At 42.5% G+C, this 19,356-nt stretch overlaps 1 protein-coding gene across 1 annotated transcript in view; it reads left to right on the forward strand.

Annotated features, from left to right (window-relative positions):
- smyd3 (SET and MYND domain containing 3) overlaps positions 1-19,356 on the forward strand; it is a 133,415-nt gene that overhangs the window by 13,300 nt on the left and 100,759 nt on the right. Inside the window, exons 2-5 of the mRNA XM_030787132.1 lie at positions 7,913-7,976; positions 9,785-9,892; positions 10,088-10,145; positions 12,591-12,727. Of these exons, the coding sequence (XP_030642992.1) occupies positions 7,913-7,976; positions 9,785-9,892; positions 10,088-10,145; positions 12,591-12,727 (367 nt within the window). The remainder of the gene's footprint in view (positions 1-7,912; positions 7,977-9,784; positions 9,893-10,087; positions 10,146-12,590; positions 12,728-19,356) is intronic.

Raw genomic sequence — 19,356 nt, forward strand, 5'->3', positions numbered from 1 at the left:
GGGGTTATATTTGTAAATTTATGAAATCATAATCTTACATATAACTGCATTTTTTTTTTAAAGCTTCTCAAGCGTTCAGGATAATATCATGAATGTATTCCCTTTTGTTTTTTGCTAAAGCTAGTTAAAAATGCACCATGTCAATTAGTCCTGGTCATTTTAACCTCCTCATGAGGAGGTTACATGTGTCTCTCCTGATGTGCCCTTGCATCTCTTGCTCTTACTGATGTGTTTTCTCGACAATAGAATTGTAAATGCACTGCTATGGATGGAGGAGATTGTACAAGAAGCCCAGTGGAGCAGTTTGGAGGGTTTCTGGTCCGAGCCATGTTAACACTCTAATTACTGTGGGTGCCGTCTGCATGTCTTGGCTGGCAACTTTCAGGCTTCTGATCGCTCAGAAGTAGCAGTTTGTTTTGTGCACCACTGTGCGCCTCTGTAGGCAATTACTGCCTCTTCCTCCACTACTTGCTGGAGTGTCGGCTTCCCACAAACACCAAACACACACATGCACGCACGCACACACATGCACACACACACACACACACACACACACACACGGGCGCTGGGGAATACACTCGTCTGATACAGCATTCTGATTCAGCTCGCTCTCTCGGCTAATTATAGCTCACACAGTCGTACCAGGCAGCCAGGGATGAGGAGTTTGAAGAGAGTTTCGAGTAGATTAGAAATGTATTTGCATACTAAACACAAAGGAATAGCCCAATACTCTTTTTTTTGGGGGGGGGGGGTGTTTCATTTTTTGCAGCGGGGTTCTGTATTTACATGCCAATTATGAACACAGTCCAATTAAGAAACCACGTCACATGCACAGAGGTTTCCAATTAAATATGTTACACGGTACCAAATTGATTTTTTTTTTTTTCTTCAGACCCCTGAGGACATTTCGTACCTCTCGCCATGTAAATGCTTTTCTTTCCCCTTCGTGTGGTCGTTTAAGCCACCGTTCGCTCGCTGGTTCAGATGATACATGGCCCCTTTGCGAAGGTGGCGGAGATAAAGAATCTCTCCCCTCTCGTGCTCTCCCAGGCAGAAGAGTGTGTCTGGAGAGGCACTTGGCCACTGGAGCGCAGTGTTTCTCCATCCTGCGGAGAGCCCGAGTGACAGGCTGCGCTGCCGCCCTCGCTGGGCAGCGGCCGGATGCATACTGGGACGGGGCTGTTACAAGCGCTGGGGTCTCACCAGGCAAAGAAATGGAGGAATATGTGTGTTTTGTTCCACTGATCTCTCCCTTCGGGGGTGTGGAATAATGGTGAGGCGTCGGACCGGACCCGAATACGTCCGGTTCGTTTCAGCGGCGGGCCAATGACGTAATAAATCGCAAATGACGAGTTTTCAGACACACCGACTGTATGATGATTTCACCGATTATAAACAACTACAGTCCTGTATTGGTCGTTTTAGGGAGAAACTTACAGTATTTCAACGTTATTTTTGTCCTCACAGTACCAATACCCACGATGCATGCGTGTTGGGTAAATTTCAATGAAGGACTACCATTGGAAAATAAATATTTGGGACCAAATTGATGGTTTTGGCTGGAATGAGCCTGAAAAAGGCAGTCTTATCCGTTGGAAACAGGGCCTCGTCAAGAGAGCTCAAATAATCGCAAGTTCCAGGAAAGGCCACTGCAGACTTAGCGGATGTCTGTAAAATATGACCGTCGGTCCAGTAAAGCAGAACTGACTGATATATCAGAGGAGAGGTATTGATTTCCCAAGCCCAGCTTCGTCTTTCATCATAAAGGACTGAAACATATGTCTATCAAAGCCTCTTTCCATCTGACTCTACATTCAATACAACAGCATCAAACAAACAGATGGACAGAGAGACAAGCTCAGTATTCAATCAGGACCAGAATGAAAAGACAGGTGCCATGATTACAGGCTTTTTTTTTTCAATTGTAGATAGTGTGAGAATGGAAAACGTGCGAGAGACTTTGCCTTTTTAAAAGAGTAATTTCAATAGCTTTTTCGAGATGGTGAAATGAATAGAACTACGTCTGCGTTCAGCCCAGTGGACTGAATCAAATCCGGCCAGACTGACGTAATAGGACGAATAAAGCGATCTATTTTAAATTTAATTATTTTACATTGATTACACGTGCTGCGGCGGGATCAGATTACAGAGGATTTGACAGATCTTTTTTTTTTTTTTTTTTTTTTTTAATCTTTTATTCTACTTCACAGTCTTTGCTCTACATCTGTTATGAAAAGGAGGAAAAATGAATAATAAGATTTTTTTTTTTCCCCCACAACAACAAAAAAAAAAGCACTTTCAACTTCCAGTCTAAATGCTGTGAAATTCTGTAAGATTAATCAAAGGTTATTATTGCATGTCGTGTTTAATTTATAGCTCTATTATCATGTGACATTTTCTGTACTTATTAAGATCGCTGTTAGACTTCAGTCGCCTTGCGGTGGCACGGTTGGCACATTTGGTAGTTATTAGATTTCCAACCATGTCAAATTTGCATCGATATGAATCACGCCTTTCCGCGATCATATAAGATCATTTTTCGATGCCCCGTTTCTTTAGGAATTTTTTTAGCTGACCGAATTTCTGCGTGGGAATGCTTTTCCCTTGGGCAGTGCTTATCTCCACAAGTGCACTTACTTTGGACTGTATCACAGCGCTCAAAAGTCAAGGGGGCCGAGGAGGGGCGACTGTTTTTGCAGGGGGCGGCCGCTCGCTGTTTGTTTCGGAGGCGTGAGCCCAATTTCCCAGGCCTCGGCCTTGCGATCTGTCTTGGCCGGGCGGCCCCCTCGGGTCAAATCCTTGAACTTGGAGCGCGGGACGCTCTCCGGATGACCGAAGCTTGCTCAGAGACAGTTGCGAGCTGTACCTGTTCTCACTTATATTTGACATTAAGTTTATCCAGTTAGAGTCTCAATGAGTTCTCAATCTGTTTCTAAGACCTGTTTCAGGTTCATTTTCTTTCACCCTCCATATCCTGTTTCCAACCTAATGACTGAACATGATGTGCCTTCTGCTGCTAGAGCTTTGGGTAATCTTTATAGTGGAAGGTACTTTGAGATCCTGCGTTAAATCTTTGCCGATTTCTGCGTATCTCATTACTGTCAGTGAATGATTGCGGTCCCTCGGAGAGGTAGAACTCCAAAAAGACGGCTCTCCCATGTTCTGAGGCATCTACATAATGATTGAACTGGACGGAGTCATATCATATTAAGTTATTATAAGTGGTGGACCATTTAAGTGTTGGCTCTGTTTTGGGAGAACTTTGGCGAAAGCCGTAGTAATAATATTCCTGGTCCTAACTTTAAACCCATTATAGTTCCTGTTTTTGGATGAATTTACAACTGTGTCTTTTTCTTTTTTTCTCTTACTGTGGAACGCTTGATACAGAGTGAACCTGTGTCATTGCGGTTAAAGTGAAAGGATTTTAGCAGCTTTTTCAGGATATTTTATCCATGGGTGTGCGCACCCACAGATGAATTCAGCGTTCTTTAATGACTTCATGACGTATTCAGCAACATCATTAATGAGACAAAATGAAGGAGATGTAGGGGAAGCAATCCTCATGAAGTCATCTCTTCATCTTTCCTCTCAAAATACTACCTTATCCCAAAGGTCAAAGTCTATGTAAATAAATATTATCAGTGTAGAAAGGAAGAGAAGAAGTACTTTATTTGTCACACACACACACACACACACACACACACACTGAGCAGTGAGCAGTGAAATGGAACCTCTGCATTTAACCCATCCCAACACCTGTGAGCACACACACACACACACACACACACACACTATGGGCTAGGAGCAGTGGGCAGCCGTCACTGCCCAGGGACCAGCTCTAGGTCTTTTTGCCTGCATCAAGGTCAAGGTCACTGACAGGGGTCTTACGAGCACTAATATTTGTGGTGGGAGGAAGTCGGAGCACCTGGAGGAAACCCACGCAAACATGGGGAGAATGTGCAAACTCCACACAGAAAGGACCTGGAACGGCTGAGATTCGAACCCAGAGCCTATTTTTTATGTAGGTTGTTTTTTTGTTTTTTTTTTGTGGGTCGTTAGTGTCTGATTGAAATGTGCTGGGAGGTTGTTTTTTTTTTTTTTAAGGCGGTATTTGGTATACTTTTATTGGGAGATTGGGAACCATCTGAAATAAAACATTTTCAAATAAAAATGAAGATGATTGATACAGATTTCTTGGACAATTTTAGAGGAATATTTTTTTTTTAAGTATGCCTGCAGTGAAAGAGACCTGAACAACTCCAGTGGGAATTTATAGGCTACTTATTTTATCTGCCTTAAACCAAATGTTTCTCTATTATAAAGTTATAATTTTTGCAGTAAATGGAAATGAAATCAGTGATTACCTGAAGGATATAATCCCAGCTGTCCTCATAAATCATTTTTTTTCCACAGTCTGGGACAAATGCAAGGGTCATTGGCACAATTTGTTGGCGAACCTTCAATGATCATAAAATCGAAATACCAAAAATAATGTCAAACTCATGCAAATTGGTTGTGTGTTTGTGCGTGCGTATGTGCGTATGTGTGCATGAGCGTGTGTATGTGTCTCTGTCTGTGTGTCTGTGTATTTTTTTTGTCCACGTGTGTACGTCTGACAAAATAGTCAAATATTGATTTTGAGCAGTTGTACTGAACTTAGTCAAACACTAGGCTAATCATATTTCTGGATCTGACTGATTGCATTCCTGAGTTACACGAAAAAACAACAGTAGCGTTACTTCAAATGTACCATTGAATTCCGTGGAGGACCCATCCAGTTTGGCTTTCTTTGAAAACATACTTTACGACCATGTGTAATATATATAGGCAGTGTGTACTGGCTAATGTTGTGTTAATGAGATTGCCATCAGACGAAGGCTAACGTGAAAGCACTCGCTCTGGCTTACGCTGGGGTCTGTTCTCTGTCTGCAGGCCTCAGTCTGCCCGGGGCTCTGCACACAGTGCTGGTTTGTGGAGCTTTGTCTCACGTCCCAGCCACTGTCTGACTTATCAGCACCTGGGACAGGGTTAAGGACAGCCGTGCCCCGAGGCCATTCGTCAAAATGCAGCCCTCTCTCGTAGATTCCAGGGTGGCGACGTGATCGATTCGGCGATCCATCTGTGTCAAATGGGGATTGTGGCTTGATTATTTGAGTTTTTTGGGTTGGTATGTAAAGCACAGCGGTGCTGCTACGCGTGAGAGAAAAGTTGTGAGCTGCCTGCCCTTCTTCACGTATTTCTCTCTCTCTCGCTCACTCTCTCTCTCTCTCTTACTCACACTCTTTCTCACTCTCACTCTCTCACTCTCGCTCTCTCACTCTTGCTTTCACTCGCTTTCTCTTCCTCTTGCTCTCCCACTCTCTCTCTCTCCCTCCCTCCCTCTCTCTCTCTCAGGGATAGCCTTTGAATTGAGGTGTTGAAAGAAAATGACTCACCCTTGCAAGACTTTCAGACGTCTCAGTTTATTTAACTTGTGTCTGGTTCATGGCTGTCATTAGACAATGACGGAGAAATGTGTTTTCCTTCTTTTAATTCAGGTGACCTTTTTCAGACGTCTGTGAGGAATTGCACACAGGGGCTTTGCTTTGGTCACAAATGGTATTTCTCCATCTTAGCCGTCTGATTTCCGTCAGTGCATGGTTGTGTGATTGTTTTTCTCACAGGACATTGAAGAACCACAAAAAATGGTGAAAAACATCTGCGTGAAAAACATTTATGTGAAATACACAATGAATCTCGATCACTGTTTAGAGTGGCAAACATATCATTATCATTCAAAGTCAAAAAAAAAGAAAAAATCTCTTTAAGCAAACGTAAGTGAGAGGAAAACAGACATTCCTGTTGGTGTGTCTAGTGCTTGTAATGGAAAATATTCCTTATTTATTGGTTTTCCGTTATTTCCCTGTCGTAGCCAAGCCTGTGTGTTCTGAGATTGAGTTTTATATGTGTGCGTGTGCACAGACTCACATTTTTGCTAGAGAAAAAACAAGCAAGGGACTGCAGTGAGAGAGAGACCCAATGGGAAAGCAGCGTTCTACCACTTATACATCTGAATGGCTGTCACACAGACATATGCCATGACCCGTGTCTGCATTTGATATATTTTTAAACTAAACAGATGGAAAACATCAGGAGGAAGTTGAGTATGACTCAGATATGACAAAGTGTGGTTAAAAATAGCCTTCCAAGAGATGTTATCTTTTCCTTATCAAATGAATTTGGCAGCATTCGGAGGATTGAGTGGATTGGGCCGGCAAGAAATGTCCGGAAATAACGTCAAAAGGTGTCGGGATTTAACTGAGAGAGCCGAGGTTTATGATTTTGCTTAATTTTTCAGTCTTTTAAATGTCAGCCTGTGAGGGGAGGAAAGTTGTCAACGTGCTGTGCGCTCGTCGATACCAGTCGGAATAGCGTGACGGAAAATGATTTTGCATCATGACCTTAAATCTGAAAACATATATTTTTTTTTTAAAGACCATTCATTTGAGATGTTGCTTTTACGCTAGATGCTCATAAAACTAATTGAGCTCTGTGTTGTTACCAAGTAAAGAGGACATTTGACAGCAAAGTCATATTACCTGTGTGTGATTAACCAAATCAGCATCATCACACTCCAAGAAGTCTGTGCTTCGCTCCGCTCTGTGACTGTTCTCCTGTCCAGCCCGAGGCAGACTCAGCCTGTCGGCTCCAGGCTGGACAGGGTCTGCTTTGGCCTTATGAGTCAGACCCGTGCCTGAAGGATACTGCGTGTTCAGTATTTTACACAAACAACATGCATGGTTTGGGCTTATTTCTTATGTCTCATGCAGTTCAAATATAAATAAACAAAACGTGTACCGTAACACAAGATAATTAACCATACACGAGTCTCTATGCATTCTGCTCAGTTGCACACTAGCTATGCAAAGCATTGCTGCACCTGTGAAAACTCTGCACGTGCTTGTGTGTGTATGTATGTGTGTGTGTGTGTGTCTGTACATTAGTGTGTGTGTGTGTGTGTGTACGTGAGTGTGTATGCGTGCATGTGTAGATATCGCTCCATATTTTGCTCCATATTTTTTGGAGATATTGCTAATCATTTTTGTTTTTGTATCAGATTTGTATTAACATATCCCTTTCATGGATGTCTGTGCTGATATCTGACCTAGTGCACAGTGGGGTTTATGGACCATTAGGGCAGTGTTAGCATTATTCCTAGGCCAGAAGAGGACAACGTTTTTCCAACACAGGAGAAAGGACTGAGGAGAAAGCTCAATTTTCTACACCGGTCTATTTTCTTTCCCCTGTAAATCCTCTAAATCATTTTAAACTGTTTTAAAAAAATAGTTTACAACAGTTCTGAATGCTGGTTTGGAATGGAAGTTGATTTTTTGTTCCTAATTAACATTTGATTAACTTCTCAGACAGACGTTGTATTATTCTCTTTTTTTCCAAATGTTTCAGCCTGTTCTATATCTCGGCAGTAATTAAACAAGGAGACTCTTGGCAATAGTTAAAAAATCAGACTCCAAGACAGGAGCTGGTAAGAGCACTGGACCGAAAAAAAAAAAAAAAATTGGGCTCTAACCCCAGGACTAGGGATATTGCCTTCTAATTCCCATGTAACTTTAGTGCCTTACATAAAACATCAGTCTACTTGATACTTTGATTGTCCCCCACTGTGAAGAACAGACTTGTATTAAAATAGCTGTAGCTGAAGGTTATGCAGTGTTCCTAACCCACATCCTCTCCCCTACACAGTAACACTGAATATAGATGGGGTTCTATTTTAGTGAGTGCTCCACCAGACAGAAGATGGCATTTTTAATGTGCCACACAGCAGGGGTTCATGTTTTCTTCTCCCCTTTCTGTCTCTCTCTCTCTCTCTCCCTCTCTCTCTCTCTCTCTCTCTCTTTCTCTGTCTTCCAAACAGGGCTGAGACCCTACTGAGATGTTCCCAATGCAAGATTGCCCGGTACTGCAACGCACAGTGCCAGGTAAGGACCGTCCGTTTTCCAAAAAAAAGAATTTTGATTTCAAATTTCACCAGTTCCAACAGGGGTCCATGTATTGTAACGTGTGGTCACTGTTGCTTAATATCATACTTTCACATGCGAAGGTTCGTGTGGATAAAGAATAAAGTTTCTCCCGCAGTACGCCGCTGATTTGCTGCACTGCTTGAAACAGTGCTATACCAATAAATAAAACTCAGCTGTTTCTCTGCAAGTGAAGAAATTGCGGCGCTTGCCATTGAAAGAGAACAACGGCAAGAAGAGATCGACAGGAAGGGAAGAAAAAAAACAAAAACCAAATGAGCTGCTTTTGTAACCTCCCCGTTCAAGATGTAGAGTTGCAACTGATGGAAATGTTTCTTGGACAACCAAGGTTAAACCACAGGATGCGGAGTAGTCTGCAATTTGTCATTGCGAAAGAAACATCTGGGGTGAATGGACTCCTTCCCATTTTGATATCACGTAATGACGCCTTACAAACACGTGTTTCTCTCTGCATTTTTTAGAGTCAGGTTGTCCTGTGTAACCCACAGTTAATACTGGCCAGATCCACTGTCTGGTCCTGCCGTTACTGTCTGACCTATGTCAGAAGATTGTACTTAACAATATTACATATTACTATACTACTATATGGAGAGGATTCTGGTCTCTCCAGCTGCTCTTTCGAGTTTCAATAAACAACACTGTCAAATGTGATGTTTTCCCTTTTTTTTTTGTTGTGTACGGTTATTATCCGGAAATCACAATATAACTGTATAGGGGTACAGGCTGTTTGAACTGTCATCTGGAAAAAAAAAAGAAAAGAAAGAAAGAGAAAATAGACACATAGGATGTATGGAGGTCTTCCCATCTGCCTTGGATGTTAGGCATTCATGGGCTTTCCTGCAGTCTTACACGGACTGTTGGCTTCAAATCTCATCTGTCAGCCATGCATGACTGTGTTGCTTTTGTGAAGTGTCGTGGTGCTGGTCCCTCCTCTCCTCTCCTCTCCTCTCCTCTCCTCTCCTCTCCTCTCCTCTCCTCTCCTCTCCTCTCCTCTCCTCTCCCCTACTCTCCTCTCCTCTCAGGTGGCATGCATGAATGAGAGTGGAATATGGAAAGGTGTGTAGTTGATAGCTTACAAAGCTTTGCATGCCTATAGATGCATGCATTTCTATGTGTGTATTTGTGTATTTCCCGGAGTGCTATATATATCGTATGTGTGTGTGTGTGTGTGTGTGTGTGTCTGTGTGTGTGTGTGAGAGAGAGAGAGAGAGAGAGAGAGAGAAGAGAGAGAGAGATAGAGAACGAGAAAGAGACAAAGTTCACACAGTTCTCACTCATTCTATTTGTGGCCCTGCTGTGTCCAGTACTATCACTCTAATTGGGACTGAAAGGGTGCTATGATGATGACTGTGCTACACACATGTGGATGACCCGGTCGTCACACTCCACTCCCTCACACCACCACATCCATACATTCCACTCTCAGGCTTCACGTGCTCGCAGGCCAGATAACTCCCCTCTGCTTCTGTCAGACCTCCTCAGCAGTCATGTCATATATAAAAACCCCTCTTATCAATATGGATGGTGTTTTTACTCTTAGTTTCCCTGTTGTTCAAAGCTGAACTCTGACAGCAAGCAGTTCTGTAGAGGTAGCGTCCTCGCGATAAAGTCGAGTTTGTCCAAATAGGCTGACTGGAGAGGTTTTATTTATTCATTTATTTATTTGTTTTTTTTATTTCAAAAACATTTGGTCCTGCTCTATCCCAACACCAAACGTTTGTTTTGTTTTGTTTTGTTTTTTTCCTCAGAAACAAGCCTGGTCAGAACACAAAAAAGAATGCAAATGTCTCACACGCCTTCAGCCGAAGATTCCCGCCGACTCCGTGCGACTGGTGGCAAGGATCGTTTTCAAACTGGTGCGTAGCCGACCCCCTAACTCCCCCTACCCCCGAGCCACCCCCCCCCCCTTCCCCCCAAAAAATAAAAGCAAATAAAAACTGCTGTGAACAACCATCAAACCCCTCTTAAAGCCCATTTGCATATAGCTAACGTAGCTAGCTGTTTTTTTTTTTTCCAGATCTGAACCCTAACCTTCTGCTCTTCATCCACAGCTCAGCGGGACGGGGAGAGACCCAGAGGAACCGTACTCGTTAGCAGAACACCAGTCACGTAGGTCCCGGTCCTCAAACATTCTCTCACTCTCAGGCCGCCATGTTCTGCTCGCGCTCGCCCTGACTCGGTCGGCGTGTGACGTTGACGGATCTCTTTTGTAGAATGCAGAGAGATTGAAGTGGTCTGTTATCTGGTCAGAGACATGTTTGCATCTTTTGCATCCTTTTTTTCTTACTTTTTTTTTTTTTTTTTTTTTTTATGTTGATATTGAGGATGTTGATATCGACGCTTGCGATATCAAAGAAAACAAACAGGTTACGTATGCAGAGTGGCAAGATACGTTTAGGGAGGAGGAAGGATTAGATTCGAAATGATGAACGTGGAATAAATGTTAGTGATTTGTGGCGTTATTGATTATGCACGGTTTCACTGAAGCCTCTGAGGAGTCTGAAGCCTCCCTCTTTTCTAAAGTAATTGGCTATTTCGTCAGAAAGACTGAAGACCTCTTATAACCAGAGTCTTTATTCAACCATGGGTAATGTGCTACCATTAGAATGCCAATTGTACCGCGGGTCCCCTTTAAAATCTGTCAGCTCTCGATCTGAGCAGGCTTTCTCCTTCATCACGGAAAATGGCCTTCCAAAGAGGCTGTTTGTCATCTTCTAAAACCCTCTCAAACTCCATCTCATCTCACTCCCAAATCTTTTTCACTCCCAACTTTTCCTATCCTTTTTTTTTTTTTCCTTCCTCCCTCTTTCGAGGCCTTGCGGAAAAGCGTCAGGTTCTTATTTTGCGCCTGTCTGATTTATGTCTAGGTTCATGCGTACACTAGTCTCTTAAAGACAAGCTCTAGACAAACTGTTTTACAGGAGTGACATATTTCATCAGTCCAGTGCTCCTGGCGGTTTCCCTGTGTAGACTCTGGCACCTCAGGTGATGGAATGGAAGTACCGCGACCAGCATGTGGCTTCAGGTTCATAAATCCACACGCAGTCAGGGCATTAGACAGAGAATTGGGAGATGGGAATTGGGTTTTTGCCTTGGGTTCCCTTTGGCACTCATCCAGGACATTTTGCCTTCAAAACAAGGGGTGGAATATGTAAGTTATATATATATATATATATATATATATATATATATATATATATATATATACACATCTGTGGGATTTTTTTTGTTTTTATTTTGACCTTCACAGTAAGAGCATTTCAGTAGGTATAGGTACTATACACACTTTAGGTATAGGTAGTACACACACTTAAACACTAAAGCGCAATAAATTCAGAACCGTATACACTCTCTCAGAGTCACGCTTTAATTTTTTTTCATATGCCACGTTTCTGTTTCTCTGATATTAGTCATCAATCGCACTCAGTGACCTTATTGTCTCAGTGTTCAGTGCACCCAAACATATGTTTGTCCCTGAGTCGAAGAAGAGAATAGAATCATTGCTTCGTGATTCAAGTCCCTGCAGAGACGGGCGTCTTTGCGTTCATCAGTTTTGAGGTACACAATCAAAGACACCGCCTGCGCAGCAGAAACTTCGAGATTCAACAACGCGCATACGGTCGCAAGCGTGCGAGAGGTCTGTAGCGAAGGGGGTTTCGCCGAGGGTCACGCGGTTGCCGCAGCGACAGCGACAGCACGGCGGAGCTCATTGGCTGCGCCGGGGAGAGAGGGAAATGGATGAGAGGAGAAGGGTTAATGGAGAGCTCCGTGTGTTTTAGCAAGCTCACAATAAATCACAGTACCTGTACCTCACTTCCCCACCTCGCTGCCAGACACAGGAAACGCAGACCTGCTGGTGTGGCATTCAGTCTTTCTACATCTGTAACACCCCCCCACCCCCCACCCCCCACCCCACCCCTTTATTTCTCTCTTTCTCGACCCGGCTTCTCTCCCCTTTTTCATTCTCTGTACTGACTTGTGTACCATCAGTCATTTCATTCTTTTTCTGTGGTTCAGCAACTTTGTTGGAATTTTTTAATGTATTTTTGCCATGTCAGAGATGGAATAAACAATAGTGTGCAAATTTAATCTCCTCCAAATGGGACTTTGGTTTTATATATTTATAAATATTTTGTCTGTTGCATTATTTATTTATTTATTTATTCCCTCCCCCCCTCCCCCTCCCCCCCACTGTTTATCACTGACTCATCAGCAAGACTCAATCCGTCCCTGAAAATAGGCTGAAAGTATTTTCTAGTCTGTTTTTCTTTCTTTTTTTGATGAATTATTTTTTTTTACTTGTTTATTTATTTACTTCGCCGCTTTATTCTTGCGCTGTACTGTAGTTTTATCATCTGCTTCTCTCACTGTATCTCACCAACTGGTTCACACTAAACTTCTGTCTCATATATTTCACTTCCTTCCTCCAGTAGTGACAAGCACATTAATTGACAACGTTCACTGATAACCCAGAGCAGTATGGGTCACCTGACTTAATTCTGTTGCATGTGTGCGTGTGTGTGCATGTGTGTGCGTGTGTGTGTGTGTGTGTAGACCTGGCAGACATGAGCGAACAGAAGAAGGAAGGACTGGGCCATCTCTGTTCCATGCTCAGACTCTATCTAAGGGAAGAGGAGTGTGATTTGTCTCAGCTGCCGTCGGGCTTGGACCCCATCAACCTTCTTGCTAGAGTAAGTCTCCCTCCATCGCTCCCATTGTCATTCCCCTCGCTTCTCTGTCAGGGGCACCCTCTCAGATCAACGGGGTGTCACAACGAATTTAGTTCCCCCGCAGACAATGTCAAGTGAGGTTCGGCGAGCGGAGGGCCTCGTGTCAAACCGCTCGCCACGCCGCTCGCCGTTTTCCTGTGGAAGGATAGTTGCATTGAACTACAGCCTTTTTTTTTGTTTTTTTTTTTAAACTCTAAATGAAGGGCACGGTGTTTGGAGAGAGAAAATGAAGCTGTTCAAGGTCAAAAACCTAACCCTTTTGGTTTTCTTTATGACTCAGCCAAACTGTTGTAGTCGATGTTTATATATCGTGAGACAATGATATGGTGTAGCTGGTTTTTTTTTTGTTGTTTTTTGTTTTTTTCCTTTTTTTTTTTCTCCCAGTATGCACACGCTTGGGTTTGCCTAATTGGCTCTTAAGCACGGCAACAAACTGCATCTTGTAAACTGGTCAGAAATAGTTGTTTGTTTATGTGTTCTTAGACAATTATATGGTGTAAGCGCTTTTCTTCCACTTGCATATGTTCGAATGTACTGAAATGGCCCTGCGGCAAAACAGCCAAGTTTTCCTTATGAGCAGCTGGTCATAAATACTTTGTTTTCTCAGTTTCTTTCTTCCTATCTTTTTTTTTAAATCATTTTCAGAGATCAAAATCACAGTCGGGTGGGTGTCCCGTGTGATTTTAGGATGTATCCGAAGCTACATTTTCTTGTCTTTTTTTTTTTCTGTTGTCGTGGGCATGTTCTCCTCTCGCGACTCAGGCGTTTGTGAACACGGATGATTATTTACCAGACCGTCGGAGCGACGGTTTGTTTGGCACCCCCCGTGAGAACGGGGGTTTCATTCGGTCGTTACCGGCCGGCGCGATTCGCTACGCCCTCACGATAATTGTAAACACGTTGTCTGAAGGAGGAGATTAGAAGTAAATATACGATCATCCTCTCGTCAGAGTAGTCTGTAAACACGGGCGAGGTTCCGCATCTGGGCCTGGAGGTGCACATGCATATTTGTTACACGTTAGGATTTTTTTTAAGGAACGCGTGTTTTGCATGACTGAAAGTCTCACCGGCCAGCTTTCCCTATGGTACGTAAGAGGGAATGTGTGTTCTGATAAGCATTGCTTATCTAATTACGAACGCCTAGTCTAGCTGATGGATTTATGTTACCGTGACCCTCTGTGGATGTAAATGAAAACTTATGAATGTGAGCTTCTCACGAGAAAACTCTAACACCGCTGATATGGTTATATAATTATCATAATAACGAATATTAACAAAGTGCAGTGTGAATATTTATTTATTTTATGAATATGTCATTGTTACAGCATAGTAGTGTCGTTTGTGTCATTGGCTTTTTAATACGTTTTTACTGTGATACTTGACAGGAGTTCCATAATGAGGATTAAGCCTAAAGGACCTGATAATTATGTAACTGAAAATCAAATCAAATGTTTTGTCTCAGTTGAATATTCAGTTCTTGACCTGAGATTTTTTTTTTTTTTTTTTGATGTTGCAGCAAAACAAATCAGTGAGTGTGTTTAATATCTCATATAATTATATCATTGTTCCTGTCCTGGTTCAGTGAATAGGTTTGAGATGTAGCCCCCCCCACCCCCCCCCCCCCCCACCCCCCAAACACTGCGGCATCTGCATGCGTCTGGAGAATCATGTGTGTGTCTACTGCCGCAGTAATGCAACATAGTCTGTCAACAGTTCCTTCAGGGGTTTGTGTTATTTCACTCTCCATTGTGCTCTATTTCCCTCAAAGAGAGAGGGAGTGAGAATGGAACAGAGAGAGAGAAAGAGAGAGAGAGAGAGAGATATGAGTGGACAGAAAGAATGGATGAATTAACATTTCTGTTACAGTTGTATAACAGTTGTGTAACTACCAACACTGTGCGCATACACTACAATAATTTCGTACCATGTTCTTTTCTCTTACACTGCTGAATCTCACAGGCTCATGAACATTACAGATGACTTAAAATGTGTTACTTCTCTCAGATGCTCTCTGAAGAAACTATGTCTGAAAAGCAGTAAATCTTGTCATCCAAGCCTGCTGGCAGTCAATCATGCTGAGACAGCTAAAATGGAATCAATGACAGATGAGAAGAACAATCAAGCTTTTTGTCTAAAGACTTAAACTGGATGGCAGACCTGTAATAAGGAAATTTCTAATTAGTTAGTTAGAGGGGGTTTTATAGTCGTGTAGTCATAGTGGTTTTCAAGCCTTCTGAAGGAAATGGTATATTTAGGGGGGTCTTACAGAATGCACTTATTGCATCGTCCACATTAAGACTTTACTCTCTCTCATGCTGTAATTGGCTTCCTTTTGCTGGGCTGTGTGACTCAGCCCTGTGGGTGAAAGATGAAGAAGATGATGTAAACTGCGATACAGTCCGGACCCACACTGGGATCTAATGAGAAAGCAGCTCTCAGACGCCCCAGTTCAACTACAGCCCTTATGTCGGGAGGACGTTGCGTTTTCCTGGAAATGCATTGGCAGAGACCTTTTTGTGAAGACACTTGAATTTGTCCTTGTAAGATCTGAATGAACACACAATAACGGATCCAAGAAGCGTTGCATTTTTTATGTTGCGTTTGTGTCAGTACATCACAACTGTCGTAATCCATTAGGGGTAACCTTGGCAATGAATATTACGTATCAGATGCGTTATAAATGCAGACTCTTTTAATGCCTAATGACGGCGGTTTAATGACTCGTATGTTTTTCTTGCACTGACGTTTTACTGCATGGCTGCTCTTCTAATAATTTACAAGAACTTTCTGCTATAAGCTGTTATGAGACAGCCCTTCACACACGTTCTTATAAATGCACGACTGTATATAGAAACAGTGGAGCACGGATTCTGGTTCTAATGTCTTGTTTATATATTTGTGAGGCAGCTTATGACTGCTTACGACCTCCCATACTGAATGTTATAACGCATTATGGCGGCCATCCTTAACTTTCAAAAGAGTTTAATAATATGTTGTTTATGCGTAATGAATGTGGTGTTCGTAGGAATATTCGTATTCATAATCACTCCTGTCACCTGCGACAGGTGAGGCTCTGTCACTGCACTGATTCCGCTGCTTGCCGTCACGCTCTGTGCCTGCTCGCCTCTCTGACTGAGGGCGTGTTTGGTGATGCAATTCCGTCCTATCAGTAAGCTCAACCAACCGACCAGTGCGGTCGGGAATTAACGTGTATCTGCAGGGAAAAGATAGCCTGTTGACCCATTCCATTTCCCCGATTTTCACACAACAATGCTGAGTAGAATAGGAGTTGAACTTACTGTGTTAGCAAGTCATGTAAAAAAAATAAAGAAAATAAAAACATTTACATAAATATTTGATTGCAGATGAAGATCTGCAAGATGAAGATTTAATGGACAGATTTTTTTTGCAGTTCCTCAAGTTTTGCTACTCCTCTTCGTTTTAGTTCGTTTTAGAACTAACGTAGTCTTTTCTTCTGAAACAGAGGTTGTTTTCTTCTCTTCCTTGCTGATGATGGTTTGTCCAGAGTGTGTTGTTTTCACCGTTGAGCCCAATCATAGAGAGCAGTGTCTGCAGTGAAGGAGATGGGTTTCTGCCAGACTCATTTAGAGCCATCAGAACCGAAGGTCTCTCCTTGATGGTAATGTCAGCTGTCTGCGTCTCCCGCCCTGCTGGGTCCGTCCGGGCTCCCCTGCTCTCCATCCCTCGCTCAATCGAAACACGATTTTTGGGACGATAAAAAAAAAAAAGGAAAGAAAAAGAGAGCGCAACCTGACTTGGAAGCCAATGGTCTGTTTACTTTCGCTTGAAACAATGGAAGACTCAGCTCACAGCTTATTGGTCAGTTCTTGAGGGATTTTTTTTTTTTTTTAAGAATGGCTTTTCCTTTAATTACTGTGTTTGTAGATGAGATTCAGGAAACCCTGGGGGAGAGAGTCTGTAAGAGTGTGTGTGTGTGTGTGTGTGTGTGTGTGTGTAGAAAACAAATAATGAGAGTGCGAAACAAATGTTCTGGCCTTGACCCTGCTTAGGTTGTATTCCCAAGACTTGCATCAGGTCTTTTTGGAAGAGCCGGTAGACGAGTTGTAGTCTCGTCCGAAACGATTAGCATGACAAGGAGATTCAGCAGAGTTAAAGAGACAGACGAATATATGATGACTTGATTAGCCGGAGGAAAAAAAAAAAAAAAAGTAGCATTGGCTGTCTGCACCATATCTCCATTTCAAATTAGGGACAGATACTGTGCCATTTCAGGATGAATTTTCTAGAACCTAATTCTTTAACGTTATACAAATTTCATGCAGCACACTGAACAGAAGTACCTCGGGGAGTCTGGAGGTGCTTTTTATTTTAAGTGTAATATATTTATTTATTCATAATAAATCCAAATTATCAAGGATCCAGTTATGTTGAGGAGTCAGAATTTCCAATTAGAATGGCAGAGTGGAGGGTTTTTCTGTGAGGAATTGTGGGTTGGTGTGAACATGCAGATGCAGACTGAAATGTAAATCCAGTGGGACCAGCATTCACATTCCAACACAAGAATAAAAGACATCCACTGCTTTTAATTGAAGTTGCGAAGGACAGCAGCGGTGTTGTCCAGGGAATCCCAGAACGTTTTTTTTTTTTTTTTTTTTTTCTCCATTGCAGAGCGTTGATGAATGCAGCCTCCTCCTCCTCCTCGTGTTCGTTCACGAGCCTGAGTTTCGAAAAGAGACTCGTGGCGTTCTTATGAATTTTTTATGTCATTCTGAAGTTTCCTCTGAAGTCCTGAAATGAAGCTGAATTGATAGAGATCCTCATCAAAAGAGATCCAGACCTTAGTCTTACCATTTTCCCCCTACAAACCTTGCAAGCTATGATACATTTAGAGTTAGATTTGAGCTATTTTTCTTCCCAGGTGGCCAGTATTTCTTCAGTTGGATATTGAACAATATCTAGTCGTGTTTGTCCCCCCGTTTATTTGGCCCGTTAGTATTCACTGATGAACAGAACTTTTGTTGCTGGATTTGTTGCCGGAACATTCTCTCAGATATCTAGTGCTGACGGTCTCAATTCCCAGTCGTTTCTGGGACTTTTGATTGTTTTTTTTTTTTTTCTTTAAATTGTGATCATATTCTCTTTAAATTGTAATTTGATCTTCTAATGACACAGAACGTATGCATTCTGTTGGCTCTTATTGAAAATTCATAGGCAGAGGGGTGCGCTTTGTCGTCTGTCACGATCAGCCCCGTGTGTCGTTTGAGAACTGTCCACACAGGAGAACAGCATCTGCTTGAGTTACTCATTGATAAAGAGGACAACTGTGCTCCATCTGTGAGTGACAGATTACAGCGGGAATGTCCACAGCAGATCTTTACTGGGGGGGGGGGGGGGGCAGGGAAATAAAGACATTGACCAGTCCCTGAAATTAATATTGGACAGATATGGCTTTTGGCTTTTTGGGGGGGGGGGGGATCTGAGGTTAAGGACATTTTATATGTTATAATGTACCATAAAGTGGCTTTTCTCTGGATGCCATTACAATATCTCTAAAAAAAAAAAAAAAAAAAAAAAAGGCATTTTTCTCCAAGGCCCAACTATTCCTCTTCTCTATTCACCTTCTCTTCCCTTCCCTTGTCTTTGGATGGACGTGCTTTGTGAAATAAAGTGAACAGCATGTATTGTTTGGAGTGTTTGGAGCATAGCAAAAACAGTATTTGATCAAAAACAGTGTAATTCTAAGTTGGTTTTGTAGAGAGGTCCCCATAAGCCTCCTGTGAAGTAAACATTTCATCTAAAGTGAATGTTTGGAACCCGTTGGGTTATAGCCTTGGTCCTCCTGTAGCACATGGTCAAGTCATTAATGTCACGCCTTAGAGTCACACAGAAGGGAGTGTGAGGGAGTGAGGAAGAAAATGATGACCATCATTCTGCTGTTTGTGGCCCAAACATGACGTGAAGACATACGCCCGCACTCGAGCCGGGGCGGGGAGAGGTCAGGAGGTCAGATCGGATGGGCTCCATCCTCCTGTCTCGATTTTTTTGGGTGGTCTCTCCGTCTGTGACACTCCACGCGCTAGGTCAAAGGGGGTTTCCTGCCGTTTTGTTATTGTCTGCGTGGTGTTTGAGGTTGACCTCTCTGACCTCGTGGTAATCGCTGGATACGCAAGGTTTTTTTTTTTTTTTTTTCCTTTTTCTTTTTTTCTTTTTCCACGACTTGTCTCTGACCTCGCCTTAGGCACTTTAGCCTGGAATCCCATTATTGGAAAAATGACCCAACACTTGATGAAAACCAATCTGTATCTCTCTCGCTGTCCAATAGACCAAATTGGATTTGCGAATTGGCCATTGCTGTTGAGAATACAATATCTCTCATCATTTGGATAGAGCAAACTCATATCTCATTTTAATGTTTTTCAATATTCTTCTCGTTAGGTCAACTCAAGTGGAGTGGAAAAAGTCATGGTAAATCTATTGTGTGTATGTTGAGTGAGGCTTTCTCATTCAAGATTTAACACAGACACCATGAATTTGGTTGCGCCGGTCTTTATGGGAGAGGATGATATTTCAAGATGTGTTGAGCTTGTGAGAGACAGAAGTCTTGCTGG

The sequence above is a fragment of the Chanos chanos genome, chromosome 1, assembly GCF_902362185.1.
Source record: "Chanos chanos chromosome 1, fChaCha1.1, whole genome shotgun sequence".
In the NCBI taxonomy this organism is placed as follows: Eukaryota; Metazoa; Chordata; class Actinopteri; order Gonorynchiformes; family Chanidae; genus Chanos; species Chanos chanos.